Source organism: Thunnus albacares, chromosome 3 (assembly GCF_914725855.1).
Source record: "Thunnus albacares chromosome 3, fThuAlb1.1, whole genome shotgun sequence".
Classification (NCBI taxonomy): Eukaryota; Metazoa; Chordata; class Actinopteri; order Scombriformes; family Scombridae; genus Thunnus; species Thunnus albacares.
In genome coordinates this window covers 22,072,091-22,096,764 of record NC_058108.1, presented here as the reverse complement: position 1 = coordinate 22,096,764, position 24,674 = coordinate 22,072,091, and the positions used below count along the sequence as shown (strand labels likewise).

The window sequence follows — 24,674 nt, the reverse complement described above, 5'->3', positions numbered from 1 at the left end:
GAGACATCTAATAGTGTTTCTCTTACAGCCTAAAGTGGAAGAATTACAGTAAAACTACTGTTCCTTTACACACTAAATTTTAAAGATCCCCTTTAAACAGGTTTTTGGAGTCATATAAAAATCTTCTGCTTGGAATAATTAATTCTCCGACATCTTTTTCCCCCAAAAAATGTTCAGTTACAATGGTAAAAATCCTTAAAATGGCATCTTCTCCTTCTCCCTTATTAAAAATCCAGAATCTATGAACAGGCAAATATTTTCATTTCAAGATGTCTCCTGTTTCACTGTAGAGTCAATTCTCAGTGTTTGTGCACTGGAGGCTTCAAGTTTCCACATCACACTTGTGTAAGTTGTTTACTGGCCCTTAATTGGCTCCAAACTAGTTGTGATGTTACAAATCCTGCTGGTAGGTTCACGCCTTAAACTCAGATTTAATTGAGCAAAGAGAAACTTTCCATCTTCAGCAGATAAATGTGAAAACAGCCTTCAAGTGTCAAACTCTGCACATACATCATTCTGCACAGTGAAGCTCAAACATCCAAGTAAAGGAACAAGATGAAAAACATATTTTTGAGAGGAGGGAGACTGTAACATTCTTTGAATTCTCTTTTAATCCAGTGATTCTTTGTAAGGGCACGTTTGTGATCAGCAATTCTGAGGTAACAATCTTCAGAAATGGGATATGCACTACCTGCTGTATGCTATTGTGAAACAGTATTAGCAGTATATATATATATATATATATATTAAAAAAAGTGAAGATAAAAAGACATTTTAATTTTTTTGTGCTTGTTCACACAATGTCAACTGACAATTGTTCGGGTTGTATTGACACACCTGTGCAGGCACTTGCACACTGATTCATGTGACTGATGAATCTCATACGACTGCCATGTGACTTAAGACTCACATATGACCTTCAGTGACCCTCAGTATGTACTCATATGTTGTCTACTGACTACATGCTGTGTTTATGTATTTTTCTTTCAATACTGCAGGAAAATGTCCTTTAGGAACAAATAATGTCGGGAGCCAATCAGCTCCTCTGAGGTGGTAACCGGGATTAAAGACAGTAAGAATTCCTTAATAAATTTGTATTTGTTTGCGTTAAATAACCACAAACTACATCAGGCTTGGTAGAATTGTAGCACAGGAGTACTGATTTGTTTTTTGGGGCTCTAATCAAAATATAACAACAGCTAAGTTTTGTATTCGGTCATGGTAGCCTGAACCTGCCTTTAATCATTACACACTTAACTGAAATGTGACTTTGTCCCATTTGTCATGTAGACATTGTTCATCTGATTTGTGTCTGTGTATAGGGAAATAGTTGACTTATGTTTTCATTTTATATTTCTAAAATTATGTATTTTATAATATGACTGCAGGTTATTTTGAGTAGCACAGGGAAGAGTGATAAAGGATTGTCTTTAGACGTTTATTTTAGGTGGGTGACGCCTGTTTTTTGTCACTTTGGCAAATAGTCTCATTCAGCAAGTCATTTTGATGAATGGTGACACACCCAGGTCATATGTCAGGTCATCAGTTAGAAACATTTCTCAATGCATGATAAAAATAGACTTTAGAAGGAAACGTATTGATTTTGTATGATTTTGCAGTCACATATGCATTAAACAGTGGCCTGACAGTCAGGATGGGTTTGAAGTTCAAAAACCATTTTCAAGATTCTATCAAGTTATTTATTGAGCTTTTTGTATTTTGGCTGAAAAATAAAAAATATCTTGAAGATTCTCTCTTTAAATGATCAGCACCTATGTTTGTTTACTACATTATTTACATTTTCAGCTTTAGACCAACTGTTCACTTTACACAGGATTTTAAGAGTTCAAATCTTCACTCAAACATCCCCTCAAAACGTTAAATCACTGGCACAAGTTTAGCTTTCTTGAATCATGTGAAATAGATCATTTTAACATGTAAGGCGGAAAAATGACTGTGAGCGAGTCGACTGGGCAGGAAAAAAAGCAGTAAAATATTAAATGACAACTTTTAAAATAGTGGCAACATAAAGACACAAAACAACTTATTCTGAGTTCTCACAAACTTTTATTATAACATTTGAACACATTGTATCATCTAGATTTTTTAAACCTATCAACACTAGTATTACTGTGTTTAACATAAATTACATACTAACTATGCTTCAGTGTAGCTAAAATTACTGCATTCTTAGAAAAAAATAGATAAAAGCAAAAACAACCAGGTTACGCTGTACAGAACTTAAAGAGAACACTGAAGTGACACATAATAACCAGTCTGCTCATGTACATGATCACTGCATTTGCAGCAGCGTTAGTGGCAGTGCTGTTTGTGTTTGTTGAGTTTACTGTTGTTATCACCGCTGCTGTCGTTGCTGCTGCTGTGGCTGCGCTGTTGGCATTGGTGGCTGCGCTGTTGGCATTGGTGGCTGCGCTGTTGGCGTTGGTGGCTGCGCTGTTGGCGTTGGTTGCTGCGCTGTTGGCGTTGGTGGCTGCGCTGTTGGCGTTGGTGGCTGCGCTGTTGGCGTTGGTTGCTGCGCTGTTGGCGTTGGTGGCTGCGCTGTTGGCGTTGGTGGCTGCGCTGTTGGCGTTGGTTGCTGCGCTGTTGGCATTGGTGGCTGCGCTGTTGGCGTTCGTGGCTGCGCTGTTGGCATTTGTGGCTGCGCTGTTGGCACTCATGGCTGCAGTGTTGGTAGTAGCTGTTACCTGGGCATCTACTGATGCTATAAAACAGAAATATAAGATATGACTGTATTCCTTTTCCAAAAATTGCAGTATACAGTTTTGCTCCAATGAGAAAAACACACTCACCGATGATCAGAAGATGTATCAGGATTGTCAGAAGCATCTTTAGTCTCTGTCTGAATCTCTATCTAAAAGAGAAAAAAATCTAATTTTCTTTATGTGAGCACATGGTACAGTTCCCTCCATTTAACATGAAACTTAAAGATCAACACAGTCTATGAAAGCTTTCTGAAAGTTGTATTTAAAACATAAAATAATGAAAATAGTAAAAACGACAAATCAGAATAATACAATTAAATCAGTAAAGTGAAAAAAAATACTCCTTATGAGGTAGAAAAAGTTTGCACTTACAAAATGTCTTGAGGTGCTTCCTCTCGTCTCCCTCTCGTGTTCTTTTAAAATACTCAGTTTGTCACAGCCTTTATATGGTGAATGACAAACAGGAAAAACGATGTCAGCTTTACACATGTTTGAAGAATGATCATTCTTTCACATCGGTCACTTCAGTGTAACACGTTGCTTTGTTTATCTGTGTATTTTCAAGATGTCAGATTGCTCTACTGCGACTGAAAGGGTTTACAGAGCAAACAGGCCGGTGACAAACTCGAGGTGTTGTCTTGCTGCGTGACACAAAGACAGCAGTCTGTGTGACAATTGTGAACTATTTGTGCATAGGCTCTACATCAATAATGCATTTGTCATTTTTTTAAATGCATGGAATGAGAATAAAGGTGAGGAAAAACCAGAGCGCCTTTGTGTTCAAGCTGCTATTTTGGGTGAACATACATTAAGATGTTCTTAGACTGAAACCACATCTCATGATGTGTTCATTTACGTAGGTGAATTGTTAAGTTATGTGTCAGTGGTGTAGTGGAGGGTACACACAGGTATATGGAGTATACCCACCCATCAGCCAAAGAAGACATTGAAATATATAGGAGAGTATATCCACATTGTTTAAGCATGAGAGTTAATTATATGCACTTTCGTTTTCCAGTGCTTTCAACCACATCACACGACCTTCATCAGCGGATGGAGTTTACCCTGCTGCCATGGATTTTTTTATTCTTTATTTGGATCCCCGACAGAAACAATAAAACAAAACAGCAATTTAAAGTCACATTGATTCATAAAACAAGAAAAAGCAAAACAAGCCAAATATAAAGATCACAGAAATAAGAAAAATATCATAAAATAAGTTAAATAATTCTATGAAAAGGTGTACAAAACAAACTTAAAATAAAAACAAAAAACACAATTGTCAAGATAGACAGAAGAAGAAAGTAAAAATCATCAAAAAGGTTCCTAAACTGCAATAATTAAAAGGAAAGTTGTTGCTGTGCATCTCGGTAGCTGTTCAGGACGTTGTGGTGTATTATCTTAAAAAATGAGGTTAAAAGTTCATCCTTCATTGGAAACAGCAGGTTAGAAGCTCAACATATAATCAACTTAACCAAAAACTATCCTCTGATGTGATGGTTCATTAGTATAAAAGTTGTGATTTTACTTTGTAAATAATTGATCAGATATCACATTATGTCACTATCTATGAACCATTTTTCACTGTAAAACACTAACTAGTGCTAAACTAACTAATCCAGTGGTTTTAAGAAGTCCTCCAATGCAATTCCAAGATGGTTCATCAGATGTGGATGTAAAAGCTGAGCATAAACACCAAAACTTGACCTATTGTCAGAGTATTTACCGTGTGCACAGTAAATACTTTGAACCAGTAGCCTAAGCAGGCACCTGGTCCCATGACAACAGCTTCTTGCTCAACACACCTGAAAATGAAGAACACACGATTGACTTGAGGCACAGGTACCACACCCAAAACTTCCACACACTGTACGTCTCAGGTGAGACCATAAAACTTCAAATTTCTCAGCAACCGTACCATCAATGCACACACACAGAAAATATCTTAAACTGCATCATCAAGAAAGTCCAGGAAAGAAAAATTATACAGCCTTCACTAACTGTATTCATGCCTTATTATTTAAAAGATTCTGATATGGACATTTGACAAACCTCCTCTCTCCATCAGCTGAATCACTGAAACACAAAAACATAATAATCAAACAGGCAGGTAACATCATGTCTCTCTCTGCTCAATACCTGTCAAGTTTCTCCCTCTAGAAGCATCACACACCTCCATCCACAAGATGTCTCTCTCCAAAAACATTTTTTTTCCATCTATATAAAGAATCCTGAACTGTTCTGTTTAATCCCAGACATGCAGTATAACCCTCCACTTGTACACTTGTGTCATTCGGTGAGGTGATTCTTCTTCCTGCCATGTCAGCAGAAACTATTTTTTCACATGTGATGTGATGTATTGATGTGATACTGTTGCTTATCAACCATACGGAAAACAAATCCTACGCTTGTATTTATTAAAGTGAAAAGATATTACTACTCTACTGTCCCATGAATGACCCCTAAAACAGTATAGTCTGCTGTTTGCATATATGTTAAAGGGCTGCATTGCTTTAGCATGGAAATAAAAATGATTCTACATGAATCATTAAGATATAAGGTATGTAGAGCTAATAGATGAACGATCAGGAACTTCTATTATCTAGGTGTTAAAGCTGAGAAATGCAGGTATTGTGACTTTATGCAACCGCACAAGGTTAATGTGTGGACGCTGCTCTCTACAGATGCTGTGTATAAATTCCTCTCAAAACTGTTCAATGAATCAACATCAGAAACTTAAAGCAGGTGTGTCATTTACGCCATTGTGTTGTCAGGAAGTATCACCCTGTTGAAAAATACCCATGAATACTACAAATGTCTGGTCTGCTCTGACATAAAGACTTTGATCCAAAGGTATTAATGGAATAACCTCAATTTAATGTCTCCAAAACTATTATATTATCTCCCACAGACCTGCGCAATTCTAATCACATACAGTGGATTCACAAAGTATTCAGACCACTTCACTTTTTGCACACTTTGAGTTGTAGATTTCATTTTAAATGGATAAAATTGCCATTTTTGCCCATCAATCTACACTCAGTGACACAGTGAAAACAATTTTTTTTGGTAATTTATTGAGAATCAAAAACTTAAATTTCTCATATACAAGTAATCAGACCCTTAATTCAGTACTTTGTAGAAACCCTTTTGGCAGCAGTTTGGTTATGTTTTTACAAGCTTTGCACACCAGGTTTTGGGCAATTTATCCCCCTCCGAGTGAAAACATGTTTATATAAATTTTTGCAAATTTTTTAAAAGTCATAAACCCCATAGAACATCTGCGGAGAGACCAGAAGATGGAGGCATTTCACAGAGTCTTCTTCTTCTCATCCAATGTGGCAGAGTTTGAGAGGACCTGTGGGGAATAAAGGGATAAACTGCCCAAATCCAGGTGTACAGAGTTTGTAGAGACTGAAGCTGCGGCCAAATGGGATTCACAAAGTACTGAATTAAGAGTCTGAATACTTATATAAATGAGATATTTCAGTTTTTGATTTTTAATAAATTTGCAAAAAAAAATTCTACAAACATGTTTTCACTTTGTCATCATGGGTTATTGAGTGTAGATTTGATGGGCAAAAATGGCAACTTTATCCATTTAAAATGAAATCTACAACACAAACAAGTTCAAAAATCGGAAAACTCTCTGAATCTGTCATATGTTGGATTAATTGTCTGAAGCTGTAAACACCAAACTCAAGAGTCTAGAAGTCAAAATGGAGACTCATCAGCAGTCCAGAGATGATGTTTCCAGTACCGCTGTTGTATAATAGCAATAATACATTTTTAACATACATTTAATGTGCCTGTTTTATCCTCAATTAATGTGACAATTTGTTTTTCAGCAAATATTTTTATTCAATAGAAAATCCTGTAAGTGAGACAAAGTTTCACTTGTATGTGATCTTTTTACAGGCACACAAGCACCTTTAAGAAAACGTATCAGGTCAATGCAGCAAATCATAAATATGATACTTATAATCCAAGAAAAGACAACATAGAAAGTTGAATCCTCATGTTCATTGATGTAAGTAATCGTCATATACAGCAGGGTCAACATAACCATCACACTCGCTGTGCAGCATGTTACATTCACTTTACTGTTAACACTTTTCTATTAGGAAAGCTTTCATTGGGTTCTTGTGTAAATAAATCCTCCATCATAAACTAGTCTTTCATGCCTCGCCTGTTGCCAGAGTTACAACATGCAGGCGAAGGACTGAGCAGATACATTTTATTATCTCATCCTGTCTTCAGGTGAAATCTTAACCGTGGTCGGCCTTGTTGGTTTTTTGCTCTTTGGCTTTTATGTTCTGCTTCTGAGATTTCTGCAGCAGAGCCAGAGTGTCTCTCTTCTCGATCTTCCTCAGTTGTTTCTTCTTCATCCTCTTGATCTTGGTTGTATTACGGATCTGTGAAAGCATACAAAAGGTCAACAGCGACATAAAAACTGCTTCTTTTAAAAAAAACAAAAAAAACAACTTGATTTGGTTTTATTGTACACTTTTTTGGGCAAATTTAAAACTTTCTCCATAACTATAGTCCATCTCCAGTGTTGCTCTAAAGTTGCGACAACTGCTGTGTGTGTCGTGAAGGCCTTTATTTTCACCATTTACCAATTGATTGGACCATTATCAGACCTTAGAAGAAGCTTTGTTGGTATATCTAATGCCTTAAAATACAGTCAATAGACAGAAAATGAATTGGCAACTGTTTCTTAATAATCAAATAATATTTTTTTTTTTTTAATTTTTAAAGGAAAATATGAGGATTTGAAGCTTTTGTGTGTCATATATGATAGTAAACTGAAAATCTTTGTATTTTGGATGGTTGATCAGACAAAGAAACACATTTGAAGACAACACCTTGGCCTCGAAAATTCTAACGTGCATTTTTCATCATCTTTTGATATCGTAGAGACAAAACGATTATTCAATTAATTGAAAAAAAAAACAGAAATTGGCTCACACTCACACAATTTTGTACAATAAGGTGAGCATCTACATTTAATTCATATTTGATATTTGTGTGAACAACAACGTACCACTTGCACAATCTCTGACTTGCGTTCGTTCTCTGCGCGTCGTTTCAAGTTGTCTTCTCTTCTTTTCCTCTTTTCCTATTGAGGCAGAAAAAACAGAATATATATTTATTAAAAGGTGCAAATGCTTCGATATATTAAAAGCTTAAACTGACCTTCATCCCACAGCTTTAGCTCACCTCTTTCTGTCTGGCTTTCTCCTCTTTAAGCTGCAAAGAATACCGTTTCACCAGCTCCTTCTCTCGCTTGGCCTCCATCTTCTTTTCCCAAGAAGAGCACAACGGTTTATCTCTTACTAACGCAGAGAATCTGGAAAACAAAAATCATAAATGGCAGGTTAATAGATGATACAAGACAATTTATAACAGTGATTCCATTCATAACATACATTCATTAGAAATGGTGCCAATATCTTAAACAAGATTTATAAAGAATCAATTCTTTTCCCCAACAATATGTTACTTTGCCAAGAAAAAACCTGTTTTTACAAAAGACTTTTTTATTTATTATCTGTCCCTTGTATTCGATCATTGTGGAGATTGTTAAAAATCAAAGAGCAGGACTGATTTATAGCAAGAATGTGATGTTCTGTATTGATTTTTTAGGTATTTAACTCATTGGATGAACCAAAAACTGAGATTACAATCTGATTACTTTATTTCTAATCAGTTTCTCAAATTAATTTCCTGACAATTTCCAATAAAATTACATGTAGATCAAAAATTGTATCCATAACGGCCATCTCGACTACAGAAGGAAATATTAAAAAATATGTCATCATGATCAAATCAGGTAATATCTAATCAAATAATTTAAGTACTCTGATAAATCAGGTGACACTGATGAAGCAGCAAATTTTACATGTGTCACATATTAAAAGTTGGCTGCAGTTAATAGTTTTAGAACACAATGCTTAAAAATAATGAGGGTTTGATGCTCAATCTTAATTAATATTTCTGCAGCATCATCACAGATCATCTTATATTTGTGCTTTTGGTCTTGCTGCTACTTGTCATGTTGACTGTCGTCTATAAAGTGACACATATTTCACTTTCAGGTTTCATGTTTAAATGGAAACTCCAGATTTCTGTCTGAGGAATGAAATTAAAGGACAGGTTCACAATTTTTCAAGTGCATCTAAAAACAATAGTCAGGTGTCAACATGAACAGTGAAAGAGGTTTTCCTTGCTGTAATCATTCCTCCTGTTTATACTGGCTACTAAAAGATCCTCTTCAAATGTGTTTTCAATGTAAGTGATGGAGGCCAGTCCTCGTTTTGAGCAAAAATGCATTTAAAAGGTGATCTGAAGCTTATATGAGGCTTCAGCAGTCTGAGTTAGTCATATCAAGTGGATATCTGCCACATTTACAGTCTTTTTAGCATCAAATTCCCTCTTTGTTTCCCTGTTGAGCTGTGTGTGGCGGTATAGTAACAAAAAGAGGAACTTTGGCACTAAAAAGACTATAACCTTGAACGATTTCTACTTGATTTGACTCATTTAGACAGCTGAAGCGTCATATTAGCTTCATATAATCTTTTAAATACATTTTTGCACAGATGGAGGACTGTGGATTTTGCCCCCCATCACTTACATTGTAAGTACATTATGAGGGGATCTTCTAATGGCCAGTATGAACAGGAGGAATGCTTATGGCAAGAAAACCCTGTATTAATGTTCATCTGGGCACCTGACTGTTTATTTAAGGCAGACATGAAAAACTGTGAACCTGTCCTTTAAAAGGTTTAAACACTAAAACACTAAAGTTCAGGGACTGAAGTGAAATCCTGCTCCTGGTTGTCACCTCTGCTTGTTGCGGTCCTTCCAGACCCTCCCTGATTTAGGTTTTCCCAGCGGAATAACTGGATTAGGTTTTGGACCCAGGCGAGGTTTCTTCTGTGTTTGAGGGCCGGTCTCTGAACTCGCGGGTGCCGTTTCTGCAGCTGCAGGCCCGGACAGATGACCGTCTCCGTTCCCGTTAACGCCCGCGGCTCTGTCTGCGTCCGCTGCAGCCGAGCTGTGCGGCTCCGGTTCGGCACACACGCTGGGTTTCTCCTCGGCCGGTGTCGGCTCTGGCTCCTCCGCCGCCGGCACCTCCTGGATGACAGACCTCCTGGTCCTCCGGCTGGGAGTCCTCACCGGGGCTTCAGAGTCGAGCAGCGCGGCCGGAGTGCGCACCCTGCGGCCGCTGCGGGTCCGTCTGGTCTCTGGTGGCGGCTCCTGCATCTCCTCCTCTCCGTGTCCCTCTTCAAAAGCTGCATTTTTATCCCTCTTCGACATGTTTTCTAATTAAACCGACTATAACACATCACTCTGATAAACTTCTCGACCCACGTGTGACCAACGGCAGCGTTGTTCCGTCTTCTGCCTCTGAGGCGGATGTAAACAACTAATGTGCAACACCGCCGCCTAGTGACAACCTAGTGGTCCGGAGGGTGAACTGCAGCTATAAAAATAATAAATATTCTGGTAACTTGTACATATTTTGTGTAAAGATCCCCTCCAGACATTTAAGATGTATATAAAATACTCCATAATAATACCTCCAATAATAGTTTGTGCGTAATATATGGTTTTTTACAGAATCTATGAATGTATAAATATATTTCCTTTCAGAAGTTAAACAGCTGGACACAAGATGTCTCCTACTTCACTGTAAAGTCTATTTTCAGTGTTTGTGTCACAAATCCTGTTCGTAAGCCCGACCCCTTCAAATCTGATTTTCATTGAGCTCAGAGAAACTTTCCTCCTTCAGCAGATGAATGTGAAAACAAACTCTGCACATACATCATCAAACAAACATTCAACTGTAGGAACAAGAAGAAAAACACATTTTTTCAGTGGAGGGGGACTTTAAATACATTTACGAGACTTAGAATATGATACAAATTAATTTACTGAATGAGAACATTTGCACCTAAACTTGTGTCAAAAGTCATGAAGAAATTCTGCACTTTTGTCCAATCACAAAATATTTTTAAAATCTGCAAATAAACTCACATAAATCAATAGATTTAAGATTTATTTTACAAAAACCCACAAAAATTACATAACATATCAAATCCCTTATGTTGGAAATGTATTGCAAAAGATATATCTTTAAAATGAATCTTTAAATGCTCAGTTTATTGATTCATTTTAACCTTTGAGTTAAATCTATAAAGGCCTTGAGGATAAAAGTGAAACATAATTACATCCTGTGTCTCTTCAGCTTTTTGTAATGTGAGGTATTCAGTTTCGCTATTAAAATATGTCTGTTCCTGGTCATTCTTATGATTTTATTTTATAATATATAAATAAAATAAATTATTACCTACTACCAATGATTGAATATTAATAAATGGCTCTCCACATTTCCGAGTGTTTCCGATTTAAATTAATTGAATGAAATAAATAATTGAATTAAAACATTTCCTTGGAAAATTTAAACATTATCTCTGATTCATCTTTCCTGCCAATGTATTTATAAACATATTTTCATTTGTCACCTACAACACATTGAAACACTTGTGTGTTTTAAAGTTGGTTTTGGGCAAACATCATATTCACAAATCCAGATTTCTTCAGCTTCTTCCAAATAAAAACTTGTTTAATGTTGAACTTCAGATTCTGTCTGTAAAGCATCTAAAAACAAACAACAACAAAAAAAGCTTTAAAGACATCTCTCACAAACATTGTGGACAACATTGTTAGATGATTTAAGTTAGTTTGCAATATTGCTTATTGATTTTTGAGATATATTTATTCATTTTTCTCTCTTAATTTCTGTGTTATGTGTCTTTTTACATTGTACAATTGCATGTCTGCTTATATTTTGTGATTATTTCATTTGATCTCTAATACTATATATATTTGTCTTGTAACATTGTTAGATATAAAGCTCTTACACATTATTCTACATGAAGCCTCATGAATAAACTGCGCAGTGCTGCCACCTTCTGATTTAAAAACGTTCTTACACTATTAAAATATGGCATCACATGATTTTTTACTTCCGCAACCCATGATGCCAGCCGCACATTCAAAACACGGCAGTGTAATAAGGGAAGTAAGTACTGTAGCTGGCTGTGTGTAGCTAAATGCTGCATGACAAGCTACTTAAATTTAGTTTTGCACTGGAAAAAGGAGCAGTGAAGACTCATCATGTTTCTGCTCAGAGCTGGAAGCCTCCTCCTCCTGCTGCTGCTGTGTGCACATTCAGTAAGTAACTCTGACTTTTTAAAGGGTTTAATGAAGGCGACAACTGCAGCATTTCGCAGACATTAAAAACAGAGAAGTTACATCTGGTTTTATAAAAGCTTTGTCACCATAATGCAACACTTTTGGGACCTGGTCAAATTAACTGTCAGGTCTTCGAATACACAGAACCAAACTGTACACAAACTGTTATTTATGATGGATTGTTTACATATTTGTAAACACTTGAGGGCAATATTTTCATTTATTGTCAGTTCCATAAAACAAAAACAGGCTTGTTTTTCATCTAGAATTCACACTTTTCAGTATATATGTGCACATAATTGTAATCTACATGGTTTAAAATACTGATCAGGTCTTTTAACCTTCATCTGAGAAACATATTTAATATACAAGGACTGAGGACTGGTGTCAAATAAACTACAGTAAGAAACAAACATCATAGCAAAATGTTAACTTATTTCTTCTCAAAACATTATTAGTTATGTAGTTAATGTCACCTGAAAAAACAGAATATTATTATTTTAGGAAAGTTACAGTTAATTTGCAAAATATATTCTTTTCTTTAATATAAATTTCAGCTTTTATCCTGAGTTCAATCTTTCCACAAAGCCTTCAAAATGACTGACAGAGTGCCCCTCTTCATACATCCATGATGCTACCCCCTTGATAATATGTGATACTTTAAATTAGGACCCAAGGCAAACATGAACTCAATAAATAGTTCCATCTATTAAAACTGCACAGGGGGAATTGGGTGCTTTTGACTGGGACCCCAATACATTGGTATTTTTAAAAAGCACCAATTAAAACAGAAACAGAAAATGATGAATGATATGAAGTCATTACGAACAAATTGATTGACAAAGTCATGAGAAATTGGAATGACAGAATAAATCACCTGTGAGATGACAAAAAGTAACTTGTATTTACCTGGTTAAGGTTAAAAACACTTTCCACTTTTTAAAAACGATGTTGTTAAAATGGTTGGTAGGTACATTATCTCACATTGAAAGCAATATTCACAATCCTGAGTAGACAGTCAAGGTTTCCATGTCTGAATGACACATCCTGAAGTCAGCTGAGATGTCAGCTGCGCTGTAAAAAGATGAACCTTCAACCAAATAACAAAACACAATATTTCTCTACATATGAGGATCACTGTGATGGCCCCTCTGCTTTGTACTCCTTGTTGCTGCTGTGTTCTTTGTTTGAAGGGGCAGGTTCCTGAGCACATTGATTAGCAGGATGGGAAAACACCTCAGCCTGGTGTGCTCCATATATGAAGTCAGTTCAGATCCTCTCTTCTCACCCACACACACTCCTGCTGTTGCTTTTCGGTTCCTTTTCTTTTGTTTTTACCATACTTTAAGCAGGGAAGTAAGTACTGTAGCTGGCTGTGTGCAGCTAAATGCTGCATGAAAAGGTACTTAAATTTAGTTTTACACTGGAAAAAGGAACAGTGAAGACTCATCATGTCTCTGCTCAGAGCTGGAAGCCTCCTCCTGCTGCTGCTGTGTGCACATTCAGTAAGTAACTCAGACTTTTTAAAGGGTTTAATGAAGGCGACAACTGCAGCATGAAGGGGCAGGTTCCTGAGCACATTGATTAGCAGGATGGGACACACCTCAGCCTGGTGTGCCCCATGTATGAAGTCAGTTCAGATCCTCTCTTCTCACCTGCACACACTCCTGTGTTGCTTTTTGGTAGTACTTTGTGTTAAATAAATGTACTTTTGTATTATTGAATACCTGTGTGACTTCCCTTTTTTGCCACAGTCTAGAACCGGGCTGTGACAATCACCACAACACTAATAAATGCAGATGTGAGTCAAATTGTGTTGTAACAGTTTGTGTTGTGTTGACCTGCAGCTCGGTGCACCTCCTTCATTCAGTGTGGATTACCAGAACGACTGCTTTCGTAAAGATGGGGAACAGTTTCGTTACATATCAGGAAGCATCCATTACAGCAGAATCCCCAGAGTCTACTGGAAGGATCGTCTGCTCAAGATGCACATGGCGGGGCTGAACGCCATTCAGACGTAGGTTTACCTCACGTGCTTTGCTTAGGTTTGCTGTTTCAGCCGCAGCCAGTTGTTGGGACTGTGTCATGTTTGAAATGCTTTCAATATAAACTTATTTATTTATTTACTTATGTATTTATTGGGACCATGTATAGCACAATTACAAACAGTGCAAAGCAAAAAACACACAGGACTCATAATACAAAATACAAAGCTACACAAAATAGCACATCACATATACTCACTATGTCAACTAGAAATTAATGATGTAAGCTTGTCAAATTAAAAGCAAGATTATTTGCGTTCATGAGAAGACCATGAGATGAAATTCACAGTCAGTGGTTACAGAGCGAGTAGATTTTTTAATTTGATTTTGAACGTACTGATGGAACTGTGTTCTTTTTTGAGCAGAGCTGAAACAATAAGTTAATTAATTGATTAATTATTGGACAGAAACATAATCACCTAATCATTTGATAGTTGATTGTCTTTTTATGAAGCAAAAATGCTCAAATATGAGGATTTGCTAGTTTCCTCAGTTTTATGTTATTTAATTTATTTTATGTTTTTTGGGGGGTTTGGACTGTTCATCACCTTTGGCTCTGTGAAATTGTGATTCACATTTTTTCTATTTTATGATGTTCTATGGACTAAACAATTAAGTCATTAATAGAGAAGATAATCTATAGATGAAGATGAAAAAAATGATTTCATGAATGTTAGTAGAACCTTGTTGTTGTTGTTTTGCTCTTTCATGAGTTTACTAAAGTTTGAAGAATAAACACAGTTCTGTGTCCTATATTCAACTGTTCTCATCAGGTTAAAATTCATGAACTTACATGTGATCAACAGAACAGTTTTCAGGATACTTTGGTTTCTTCACAGTTAAATTCAGTATCTGTCAATAAGACTTGTAATTGTATTCAAGGATGATGGCATTCTTGTCTAAATAGGCCAACCACAAGATATAAGAGCTTACATAAAATAACCCAGGTGTTGGATGTGTTTGGATGATACTGACACTTTGGTCATTTCACAGGTACATTCCCTGGAACTACCACGAGGAGTCTCCAGGCCTGTACAATTTCAGTGGAGACAGGGATTTGGAGTATTTCCTTAAACTGGCTCAGGATGTTGGTTTACTGGTCATCCTTCGGCCGGGACCCTACATATGTGCAGAGTGGGACATGGTGAGAGAAGCTACATTTATTCACATTGTGCTTGTGTGTATTCAGAGACAGTTAGGAAATACTGATCTACTACTACATTTTTAACTCTTAGCTTACAATATAACAGAAATGCATTTGCCTTTTCTTTATAGAAAATATATTATGCTGCTGTTGGATATCAATCCATATCAGTGTTTGATGATATAAAAAATGATGTATTATGTTAACAGAAGCTTCATCAAACATACCACTGTCTCTTCAGTGTTTTGTAATAGTCTCACACTTTTTTATACAGAAGGATGACTTGTATAATTTAAAGGATGTTGCTGGCGATTTTCTTTTTTTTTTTTTGTCAACAAATGTCATGTGCAGAATCACACCAACGATGAATTGATCCTACTTACAAGTATTGTGTGTGTGTGTGTGTATCCAAAGTCTGATATAACTTATTTCTCTGTGCCTCTGTAGACCTGCGTTGTTGTCCAAAAACTATTAAAGAGACGTCAATGAGCCACATCGCTGCGCTTGTTGACATGATGCTTCACCATGAAGAGTACAGGCACGGTAGTTTGTTTAGAAACGGTTCCAAAAACTAATAACAGCAATCATGTTTTCAGCCTCCAGAGAGTTGTTCCATGTAAGGCAGACGCCACTGTGCATGCACAGGAATGCTTTTTGGACAACAGTGAAAGCACAGAGGAATAGATATATAGATAGATGTCAGATAGATATCAGATAGATATAAGATCTATCAGGCTTCGGATACGCACACAAGTAGGATCAGTTCATTGTTGGATTGGCTCTGAATATGAGATTTGTTGACAATAACAGCTTTTTCCTTTTAAGGAAAAAATAATTCTATCTCAGTCATTTTGGTCCACTGACCAAAACTAATAGTCACAAGTTTACTGTTGAGTAAACTATGAATCATGTGAGTCATGGTTAAAGTGATGGTGGCTGTAAATGTTTGTACTTTGCTCATCTGTAAGGAATTACAGCTTTAATTGGTATCAGTTATAAAATGGCACAATCCAGCTCTCTGCTGTTTATCTTTATGCTCCAAACAGTAATAGTTTGTTTCTTTTTTTGCTAAAATATGGCAAAAAACACTGCTTCCATGTCATGCTGTCACTTGCCTCAAAGCTGTGTAGAAAATATGTTTGTAATGAGGATTTTGCTGCAGGAGTGGTTTGAGACATTTCTATACATGTATGTTTTCATTTTTTGTAATCCAGTATAGAAACTTCTCTCTGGAATCTATTGCAGCTGACATTTATGCAAGATGACAACAAACCACTGTTTGTGATGGACAAAACTACAAACATTTACAGCCACCTTTCAGATGTATAGTGGATGTTTGATACTGAAAAGAAAGTAGTATCACTTTAAATTCAGCTTAATTTAAACAGTACGTGGTTCGGTTTAATGTAGTACTGTATGCTATTGTGTAATTCTGTCAACCAGGGTGGGCTGCCTGCCTGGCTTCTCAACAAGAAAGACATCGTGCTGCGGTCGACAGATCCAGGTGAGAATCAAAGATGAACAGGATGAGTGATGAGGAGATATAGATTACATGCTGCAGTTGTACAGTACCAGTCAAAAATTGTGTAGTAAACAAAAAGGTTCTTGAAATTTTCTGGATTGACTGACCTTCATGTCTTAAAGTAATGATTGAGTGTTGTTTCTCTTTACTGAGTCAAGCGGTTCTTGCCATAATATTGATTACTACAGCGGTCGAATAGGACTATCTGCTTTATACCAACACTACCTTGGCACAACACAACTGATGGTCTCAAGCTCATTAAGGAGACAAGAAATTCCATCAATTAACTTTTGACAAGGCACATTCGTTAATTGAAATCCATTCCATGTGACTACTTCATGAAGCTCGTTAAGATATTGTCAGTAGTGTGCAAAGCTGTCATCAAAGCAAAAAGTGGCTACTTTGAGGAATCTTAAATATGATACATATTTGTGTTTGTTTAACACTTTTTTGTATACTGCATAATTCCACATTATTTCATAGTTTTGATGTCTCCAGTATTATTCTACAATATAGAAAATAGTAAAAAAAAAAAAGTAAAGAAAAACCCTTGAATGAGTAGTTGTGTCCAAATTTTGACTGTACAACACTATAATTTGTGTTTTTCAGATTACATTGCAGAAGTAGATAAGTGGATGGGAAAGTTACTCCCAATGATGAAGCCTTATCTGTATCAGAACGGTGGACCCATCATCACTGTACAAGTGAGTGTTAAGTTTCTACGACCACTGCAGAAGATTTGGTACTGAATTAACATCTCTCTCCTCACATGTCTGCGTTCGGTAGGTGGAGAATGAATACGGCAGCTACTTCACCTGTGATTACAACTACATGCGTCACCTGACCAAGCTGTTCCGCTCTCACCTGGGCGAAGAGGTGGTGCTCTTCACCACAGATGGTGCTGGGCTTAATTACCTCAAATGTGGCTCCATACAAGGTCTCTATGCCACTGTTGACTTTGGGCCAGGTAGGTGTCAGATGTGTAGTTGATGTTGTTAAATTCACTGAAAATAGTTCACCATCACTTAAACTTCAAATGGGAAGGAAATGTAAAGAAAAAAAACTTTTATGTCAGGTTAATGGTTTTAATAATCAGTGTTTTAGTTAAGTAAAGGTTTGGTTATGTGTTGTATGTCCTAAATTAAGGTTGAATTGTAAATTCTTGCTTGAGATGATATCAATTACTTGTTGTATTTTGTGTTTCAAGTTTCAAGTTCCTCCAGTAACATGTAGGCTGACATTTGTGGTTGTTACTGAAACATCTCAACAACTTTTCGATGGGTGGTAGTGGAATTTGACACAGACGTTCATGGTCTCCAGATCAAGCTAGACGAAAGGTCACCTGACCTTTCATTTAGTGCCGTCATCAGGCCAAAATTTCAATTTGTCCAATACTTTGGATTATGACTACATACTGCAAAAACTACGACTACAACATTCCCATCTGTCTCAGCCTACTTTGTTTTTAGTGCTAATTAGTAAAGGTTAGCTTGCTAACATGCTAAACTAAGATGGTGAACATTGTAAACTTAATACCTGCTAAACATCAGCCTCACAGAGCTGCTAGCATGGCTGAAGACTGTTACTCTTGGGTTTCTCTATAATGACTCATTTTCACATCCTTAATTAGTCAGGTGTCATATGTTCTTATCTTGTGGTTTTTTTTGTTCCTCTAGGTGCAAATGTAACCGCTGCCTTTGCTGCACAGAGACACGCTGAACCTCAAGGACCTTTGGCAAGCATTTCCCTCAATACAGTTTGCATTCTAATTTTAAAACCACATTTACTCTTAGACGCTCATCGGGTTTCTTTCTGTATTAACAGGTGAACTCTGAATTCTACACCGGCTGGCTGGACCACTGGGGCTCCCGTCACTCTGTCGTGTCGTCTGCAATAGTGGCCAAAACCCTCAACGAGATGCTGGTCCTGGGAGCAAATGTCAACCTGTGAGTCCACTGATTTCTTGGAGAGGTTTAGACACACTGATGCAGCCAGACATAGACCCTTGTGTCTCGGGCGATTGGATCACAAGTGGACAGCACTAAATACAAGTGTAAACGACCACCAAGACACATTGTGATCTCATCCAAACCATATGTTGAGGTGGTCTGGGACGCATTTGACCACATATATTTTGTAGTGTAAATGCTAATGTGTCCTGATGTGTCCCCGAAAAAGACATAACTAGAAAATATGTCGTCAGTATAGGACATAGTGGTTGTTGATGTTACAGTGTGCCAACACCAAATGACTTTGTCCTGACAATCTCAACAGTTGGAATATCCCGTACATGTATATTAGTTCTTGAAACAAGTTTGGTTTTTTTAGCTAGCCCGTACGAAACAAATCTGGCGCTTGTCTGGCAACAGACTGGAGTAATAGCTGTGTGCGTGGGGCCCTTTGACCTACTAGCGGATGTAGGCAGTAATGAAATCTGAACACAAATGGTCTGCTGGACACTTTGGAGACACATGATAGACACAGGTTTGAACAGCGATGTGTCTCGGCTGTCCACTTGTGTTCAGATCACTGAAACGCATTTTAAAACCAAGTGTAAACAGCCTAATAGACATGAATATATTGTATATGTACACATATACACTGTCCCAGCAAATGTTCAGATTTACCATAAGACTGGCTACACTTTTTTTTTTACATTCTAGGGCAGTGGTCTTTACTAATTCTTTCATGGGAGCCACACTGGCAGGACACAGTCAGCAGGAAAGCCACATCTATCACAAAACACCAAAATCTGCCTACTAATTTGTCATCCCACGACATAAAATATATAATGCAGCCAATACAATCTGAATTGAAAACAGGCTGACCTTTATACTGGGATGAGCCTCATGTGTTTCCTTGACTTTCCTCATGTTATATTTGTAGTTTGTTGTTGCAATCATTGTGAATCATATGTATTGGCTATATTATCATAATAATTAGCCGCGATGCAAGCTGTCAGTTAAAGCTTAGCGAGCTGCATGAGGCTTGCGATTCATGCAATGAGTAACACTGTTCTAGTGGTTTCCAGTCAACAAAATATCTAGTTACAGTTACATACATTTGCAAAAAAAAACATGACTTTGAAGAGAGAAAATGTTCAAGAGGTAAGGAGTCCATGTGGTTATTAAACTGTTTAATTTATCATCCTCTCTTCACAGGTACATGTTCATAGGAGGAACAAACTTTGGATACTGGAATGGTGAGAGCACTTTGATAAACTGGTTTGATGAGCTGACAAATTCACTAACAGCGACTCCCAGCTATACCACGTGTGTCTGTCTCATTGCCAAAATAATCATCTGAGGAAAGCACTCTCCTTCTGATTGTCTTGTGATACACTCAGGTGCCAATACACCATACGGCCCGCAGCCCACGAGCTACGACTACGATGCTCCGCTTACAGAAGCAGGAGACCTCACAGAGAAATACTTTACTATCCGAGAGGTGATCAAAATGGTACGCATGCAAGCAGGGGCGTCCTGCAGTCAATTGTTTTGAGTCTCTTTGTAAAAAATCTCCTGAAGTCCATCCGCTGTGTTGTAGGAAGCATTTCAGTTCTGCAAATTCAGCAACTAATAATAGTAAAGCCCAACAAGCTAACACTAATGTTAGTTTGGGCTATAGTTAATACAAGTGATGCTGAAGTCACTTTAAATAGGGAAATTATGAAGCTTTAAGCTTTTACAGAAAAGCGACTTTTGTTTATATACTGTATTATTAAGGCTACTCAAAAACACTTGTGAATATAGAATTTAACAATTTCTGAAGCCATCCAGTGTAAATTATTTGAGGGGGCACATGCCCTCAAGTTGAATGGCCACAACTCTGCCACAAGTGTAGGCTTCTACTTTTTTTGCATTTCAATATCCCTCCAGTGGGTGTGATACTAAGGGGTGTTATTAAAGTGTAATAACAAAAATAAATATGTTTCCTTATTAAATGGGTATTTTTGAGCTTATATATGTCATCTGAAGGAACAAATGTATCTTCCCACAATAGTACCGTAAAATACCAGAGGGACCGATACCACCAACAACTCCAAAGTATGCATACGGTGCTGTTACAATGAAGAAGGTAGGTGCACAGTTGTGTTTCCATCTCCTTCTCTATTCTAATAATAGTCTAATAGTCTAATAATCTAACATAATAAGTCTTTACTTTGTAGCACTTGATCTAAGAATTACACATTGTGTATTACAACCTGGTGATGACAGGATTATTGTCTGAATATTTAAAACATTAGAAAAATAAATACTAAAATGCAACTCTCTGCCACTGCAGCTCCAGACAGTATCAGATGCCTTAGAAGAACTTTCCTACTCTGGTCCTGTCAAAAGCATGTCTCCTCAGACTTTCATTGAACTCAACCAGGTATCTTTTGATTTTTTTCTGTAATGATGAAATGGTAACTGTAATTGATATGTATTTATTTGTTTAAAAGGCATCTCTTTTTCCCTCTCCCCTGCAGGCATTTGGTTATGTGCTCTACAGGACTAAGCTGCCTGTAAACTGCAGCACACCAACTCCGTTGTCGTCCCCTCTGAATGGGGTCCACGATAGAGCGTATGTGTCAGTGGACGGGGTGAGTCTGCCATTTTAGATCTGACTGTGTCTTAACGGATATCACAATCAAGTCCACGCACTGTGATGTCACAGATTGTGTCATTGCTCATCACTACATCAGTGAAAAGTGGGTTTGAAATTAAACCTCAAAATATGTCTGTATGAACATCACAATTTTGCTAATTTTAGACGAATTTATTCACACTTGGAACGCTACTTGTGTTTAGACAATATTTAACATTTGAGAAAAGCATTTCATTTTGTTATCGGTACTAAAGCGTATCAATCAATTAATATATCAAAATTTTACATTTAAAAATGATAACTGGCCCTCGTTTTTTTAATCCCATTTTTTGCATCAATCAGTAAAGTCTGATTATTTCTGAAATGAATTGAAAGTATTCCCATATGACCATGCTTATTTCTTTTCAAGGTGGCTGTAGGGGTTCTTGAGAGGGACAAAGTCATAACCATCAATGTGACTGGGAAAGCTGGCAGTCAGCTGGACTTGCTGGTGGAGAATATGGGCCGAATCAACTATGGAAGAGGCATCAATGACTTCAAGGTTTTTTATTAGCTAAATTTAAAAGTTACTGTCTGTCCTTTTTAAAATACAGGTGACTGGGTAACTATTCTTTATTGGTGTTCAAATGCAGGTTGAAAAAACTTAAAAACATGATGATTTTATATTTTTCTGTGAAGTATAAGTCCCTGATCCTTCATGATGAGCTGGGATATCGCTATGAATTCAAATTTATGAAAAATAGTTTGTTACTTGCTAACTTGCTGTTCACTCGGTTTTAGCTCCCACCTCTGTTTTCTTTGCACAGGGTTTGGTGTCCAATCTGACTTTGGGGAAAGATACGCTCAACGGCTGGACCATGTACAGTCTCAGGATCGATGAAGCAGTCAGCCAGGGCTTACTCGGGGAAACAAAGTCCGCTCCAACAGACCCACCTCAGCCTGCAGCTCTCTCACCTCCGGCCTTCTACAGGGGCAGCTTCAACATTCCTGACGGCATTCCAGATCTCCCTCAGGACACCTACATAATACTGCCCAAATGGAGGAAGGCAAGTCACTCATATGGGACATTTATGTCGCAAGAAAAACCTAATCAGTAGATTGTCAGTTATGTAAAAGTGCCAAGCATTGGCGTCTTAAATGACAATCAATCCAGGCATTCAGCTCGCACATAATCTACATCAAACAAAAATAATAATAATCTCTTAATTTAAGTTGCTGTCTCAGGTCTAAAATCTGTAAAGGAGCACAGAAGTGCCAAACACTTCTGTCCTGTGTGTAGAAAAGTCAGATAAAGTCATATTAGACATGCGACCCTGACTTTTCAGAATGTAAATATTGCTTTTAGTCCATCCACCCATTATCTATACCACAGTTTCTTAACCATTTTGGATTGCGACCTTTTAAAACAAAGTAATGTTTGCTTGCGACTTCTAGTCACAGGTTACATTTGTTTATCAGCTGTGATCAGTTCAACCAAAGAGTGACTTTTTTCCTCTTCTTTTATATGAGTAATTCTTTGAGGTAAAATTATATGGTAATTCACAGGAAAGGGCAAAAGATTACAGGGAAATCTGAAAAAATATAATTTGGTGCAGCAGATACAGTACATTTTTTATGGTTTCCTATCCTTTTAATCATCAAGGGAACCACCGATCTCTGCCCTTGTATCCTAAATGTCCCTTTTTTCTATCCCATTCGCTTAAGGAATTAGGATACCATAAACTATAGCTGATATTAAATTGCAACAAACAACTTATTGTGTAACCACAAAAATGCAACCACTATGAGAAAACTATTACACAGAAATTTCACATACATTATGTACAGAGCATAAGATATTTTAAATGAAATTAATAAACGTCTGCATAAAATTGGCACATTTTCACTATAAAATGACCACCAGGTGGAGGTCATAGTTGACTTCTTGTACATCTTCATGGTCCATCACTACCTAAAATCCACTGGAAATGACATAGAGCTGTGCTGATTCTCATTCTGCCCTCCTGTACTTGACTCTAATTACTTAATCATACACTAACTTGTGAACATGAGCGCAATAAACCTCAATTAAGGACCAGGAACGCATTGCAATTTGCAGACAGCAACTTAGTCAAGCTCAACTGTTAATTAATTTAAAAAAAAGAATTGACAGATAAACTGATAATGAAAGAAAACTCTTTAGCTGCAGCCATACTCTAAATGTGGATAATGTGCTGATAAAATTCATGCTATGTATCATTTAGGCAACATATTCTCCAGCATGGAGTTGGTCACATCTAGTCAGTGAAAGTTTTACACTTTTAATTTTATGGCAGCTACATTTAGCTGAGTCCCTGATTTCATCTTTTATGTTTTGTCTTTTGCTTCATGTTTTGGTTGCGGTTTGGTCATTTCGTAAAAGATTTATTACTTAAGATCATTGAAAACCCCCTAATCTGCATTTGTAAATTTATACTTTAGGGGCAGGTTTGGATTAACGGCTTCAATCTGGGACGTTACTGGCCTACTCGAGGCCCTCAGGTGACGCTTTTTGTTCCTGCCAACATCCTCAGCACCGCTGCACCCAACAATGTGACAGTGTTGGAGCTGGAAGGAGCTCCCTGCAGCTCCGGGCCGTGCACTGTGGAGTTTACGGTCACCCCCATCCTGAATGAAGTAGTCCAGTCCGACTTCAAGCAGCACAGCAGAATGTTCAGTAGAGTGGATCTGTTGTGATGATAAGGGAACTCGCTGCTGCACAATTTGCACTACTCGTTGATATATAAATATCAAATCACCACTTGCTGTTAGAGATCGATGTATGACAGATTTTGCCTATTGAAGCACTGCCAAAACACAGCAGCCTGTATGATTTGAAAGAATGTTTTATTTTTTGTGTGAAAAACACATCAGGGAAATACTAAATATATCGTGGGACTGTCGCCTTCAATAATGTTCATACACTCTGAATCTGTCTGATTTAATGATTATAAAGCATATGCTTTTTTAATTGAAAAATAAAAAAAAAAAATTTGATAATACTTTAATTATTCCCTCTCTCTTTGTACGACAGACACTGGCCAGATGTGTGTATCACCATACCATAATTTATCTTGATAAAGTCATATTTCATTTGTTATAGTACAGGTGCAGAATATCAAGGATGTGTTATTTTAATCCTATATTGTGTCTTGGTGACGATAGTAAAAGTTAAGTCGTTTTCTTAGTGTTGTGTGTACTGTAATGCCCACATGTGGTCTCTGTTTGTATCTTTACTGAAGACAAACACTCCATTTATTGCTTAATTATCCCAGATTCTCAGCTAATATTCATTAATAAAAAATAAAAAAGAAAAGGCAGAAGACAGGAAAGCTTTTCTACTTCATTAGTCCTGTGACTATAAACTT

The 24,674-nt window shown here is 37.2% G+C and overlaps 3 protein-coding genes across 4 annotated transcripts; 1 reads left to right on the top strand and 2 right to left on the bottom strand.

The window, feature by feature from the left end:
- Window positions 1–2,061: 2,061 nt before the first annotated feature.
- On the bottom strand, window positions 2,062–3,150 carry LOC122979825 (uncharacterized protein YBL113C-like). The gene is made up of 3 exons (XM_044347589.1): window positions 3,096–3,150; window positions 2,811–2,872; window positions 2,062–2,722 (listed from the first exon to the last, which is right to left on the bottom strand). The coding sequence occupies exons 2-3, from the start codon at window positions 2,845–2,847 to the stop codon at window positions 2,226–2,228; spliced, it is 534 nt and encodes a 177-aa protein (XP_044203524.1). The 5' UTR covers window positions 2,848–2,872; window positions 3,096–3,150; the 3' UTR covers window positions 2,062–2,225.
- A 3,409-nt stretch (window positions 3,151–6,559) lies between these two features.
- Window positions 6,560–10,153, bottom strand: ccdc86 (coiled-coil domain containing 86). Its single transcript, XM_044347013.1, has 4 exons — window positions 9,571–10,153; window positions 7,947–8,076; window positions 7,771–7,845; window positions 6,560–7,138 (listed from the first exon to the last, which is right to left on the bottom strand). The coding sequence occupies exons 1-4, from the start codon at window positions 10,044–10,046 to the stop codon at window positions 6,992–6,994; spliced, it is 828 nt and encodes a 275-aa protein (XP_044202948.1). The 5' UTR covers window positions 10,047–10,153; the 3' UTR covers window positions 6,560–6,991.
- A 1,611-nt stretch (window positions 10,154–11,764) lies between these two features.
- glb1 (galactosidase, beta 1) lies at window positions 11,765–24,308 on the top strand. 2 transcript variants are annotated; one of them, XM_044347011.1, is made up of 16 exons: window positions 11,765–11,966; window positions 13,835–14,004; window positions 15,026–15,176; window positions 16,620–16,680; window positions 17,308–17,402; window positions 17,485–17,665; window positions 18,375–18,433; window positions 18,523–18,644; window positions 19,860–19,900; window positions 20,045–20,157; window positions 20,701–20,775; window positions 20,983–21,072; window positions 21,170–21,283; window positions 21,698–21,829; window positions 22,095–22,334; window positions 23,749–24,308. In XM_044347011.1, exons 1-16 carry the CDS (start codon window positions 11,910–11,912, stop codon window positions 24,001–24,003), a joined length of 1,956 nt encoding a protein of 651 aa, XP_044202946.1. In that variant the 5' UTR covers window positions 11,765–11,909; the 3' UTR covers window positions 24,004–24,308. The 2 variants fall into 2 exon arrangements, with proteins under 2 accessions (XP_044202946.1, XP_044202947.1); XM_044347012.1 differs by lacking the exon at window positions 11,765–11,966 and adding an exon at window positions 13,235–13,492.
- The last annotated feature ends 366 nt before the right edge of the window (window positions 24,309–24,674 follow it).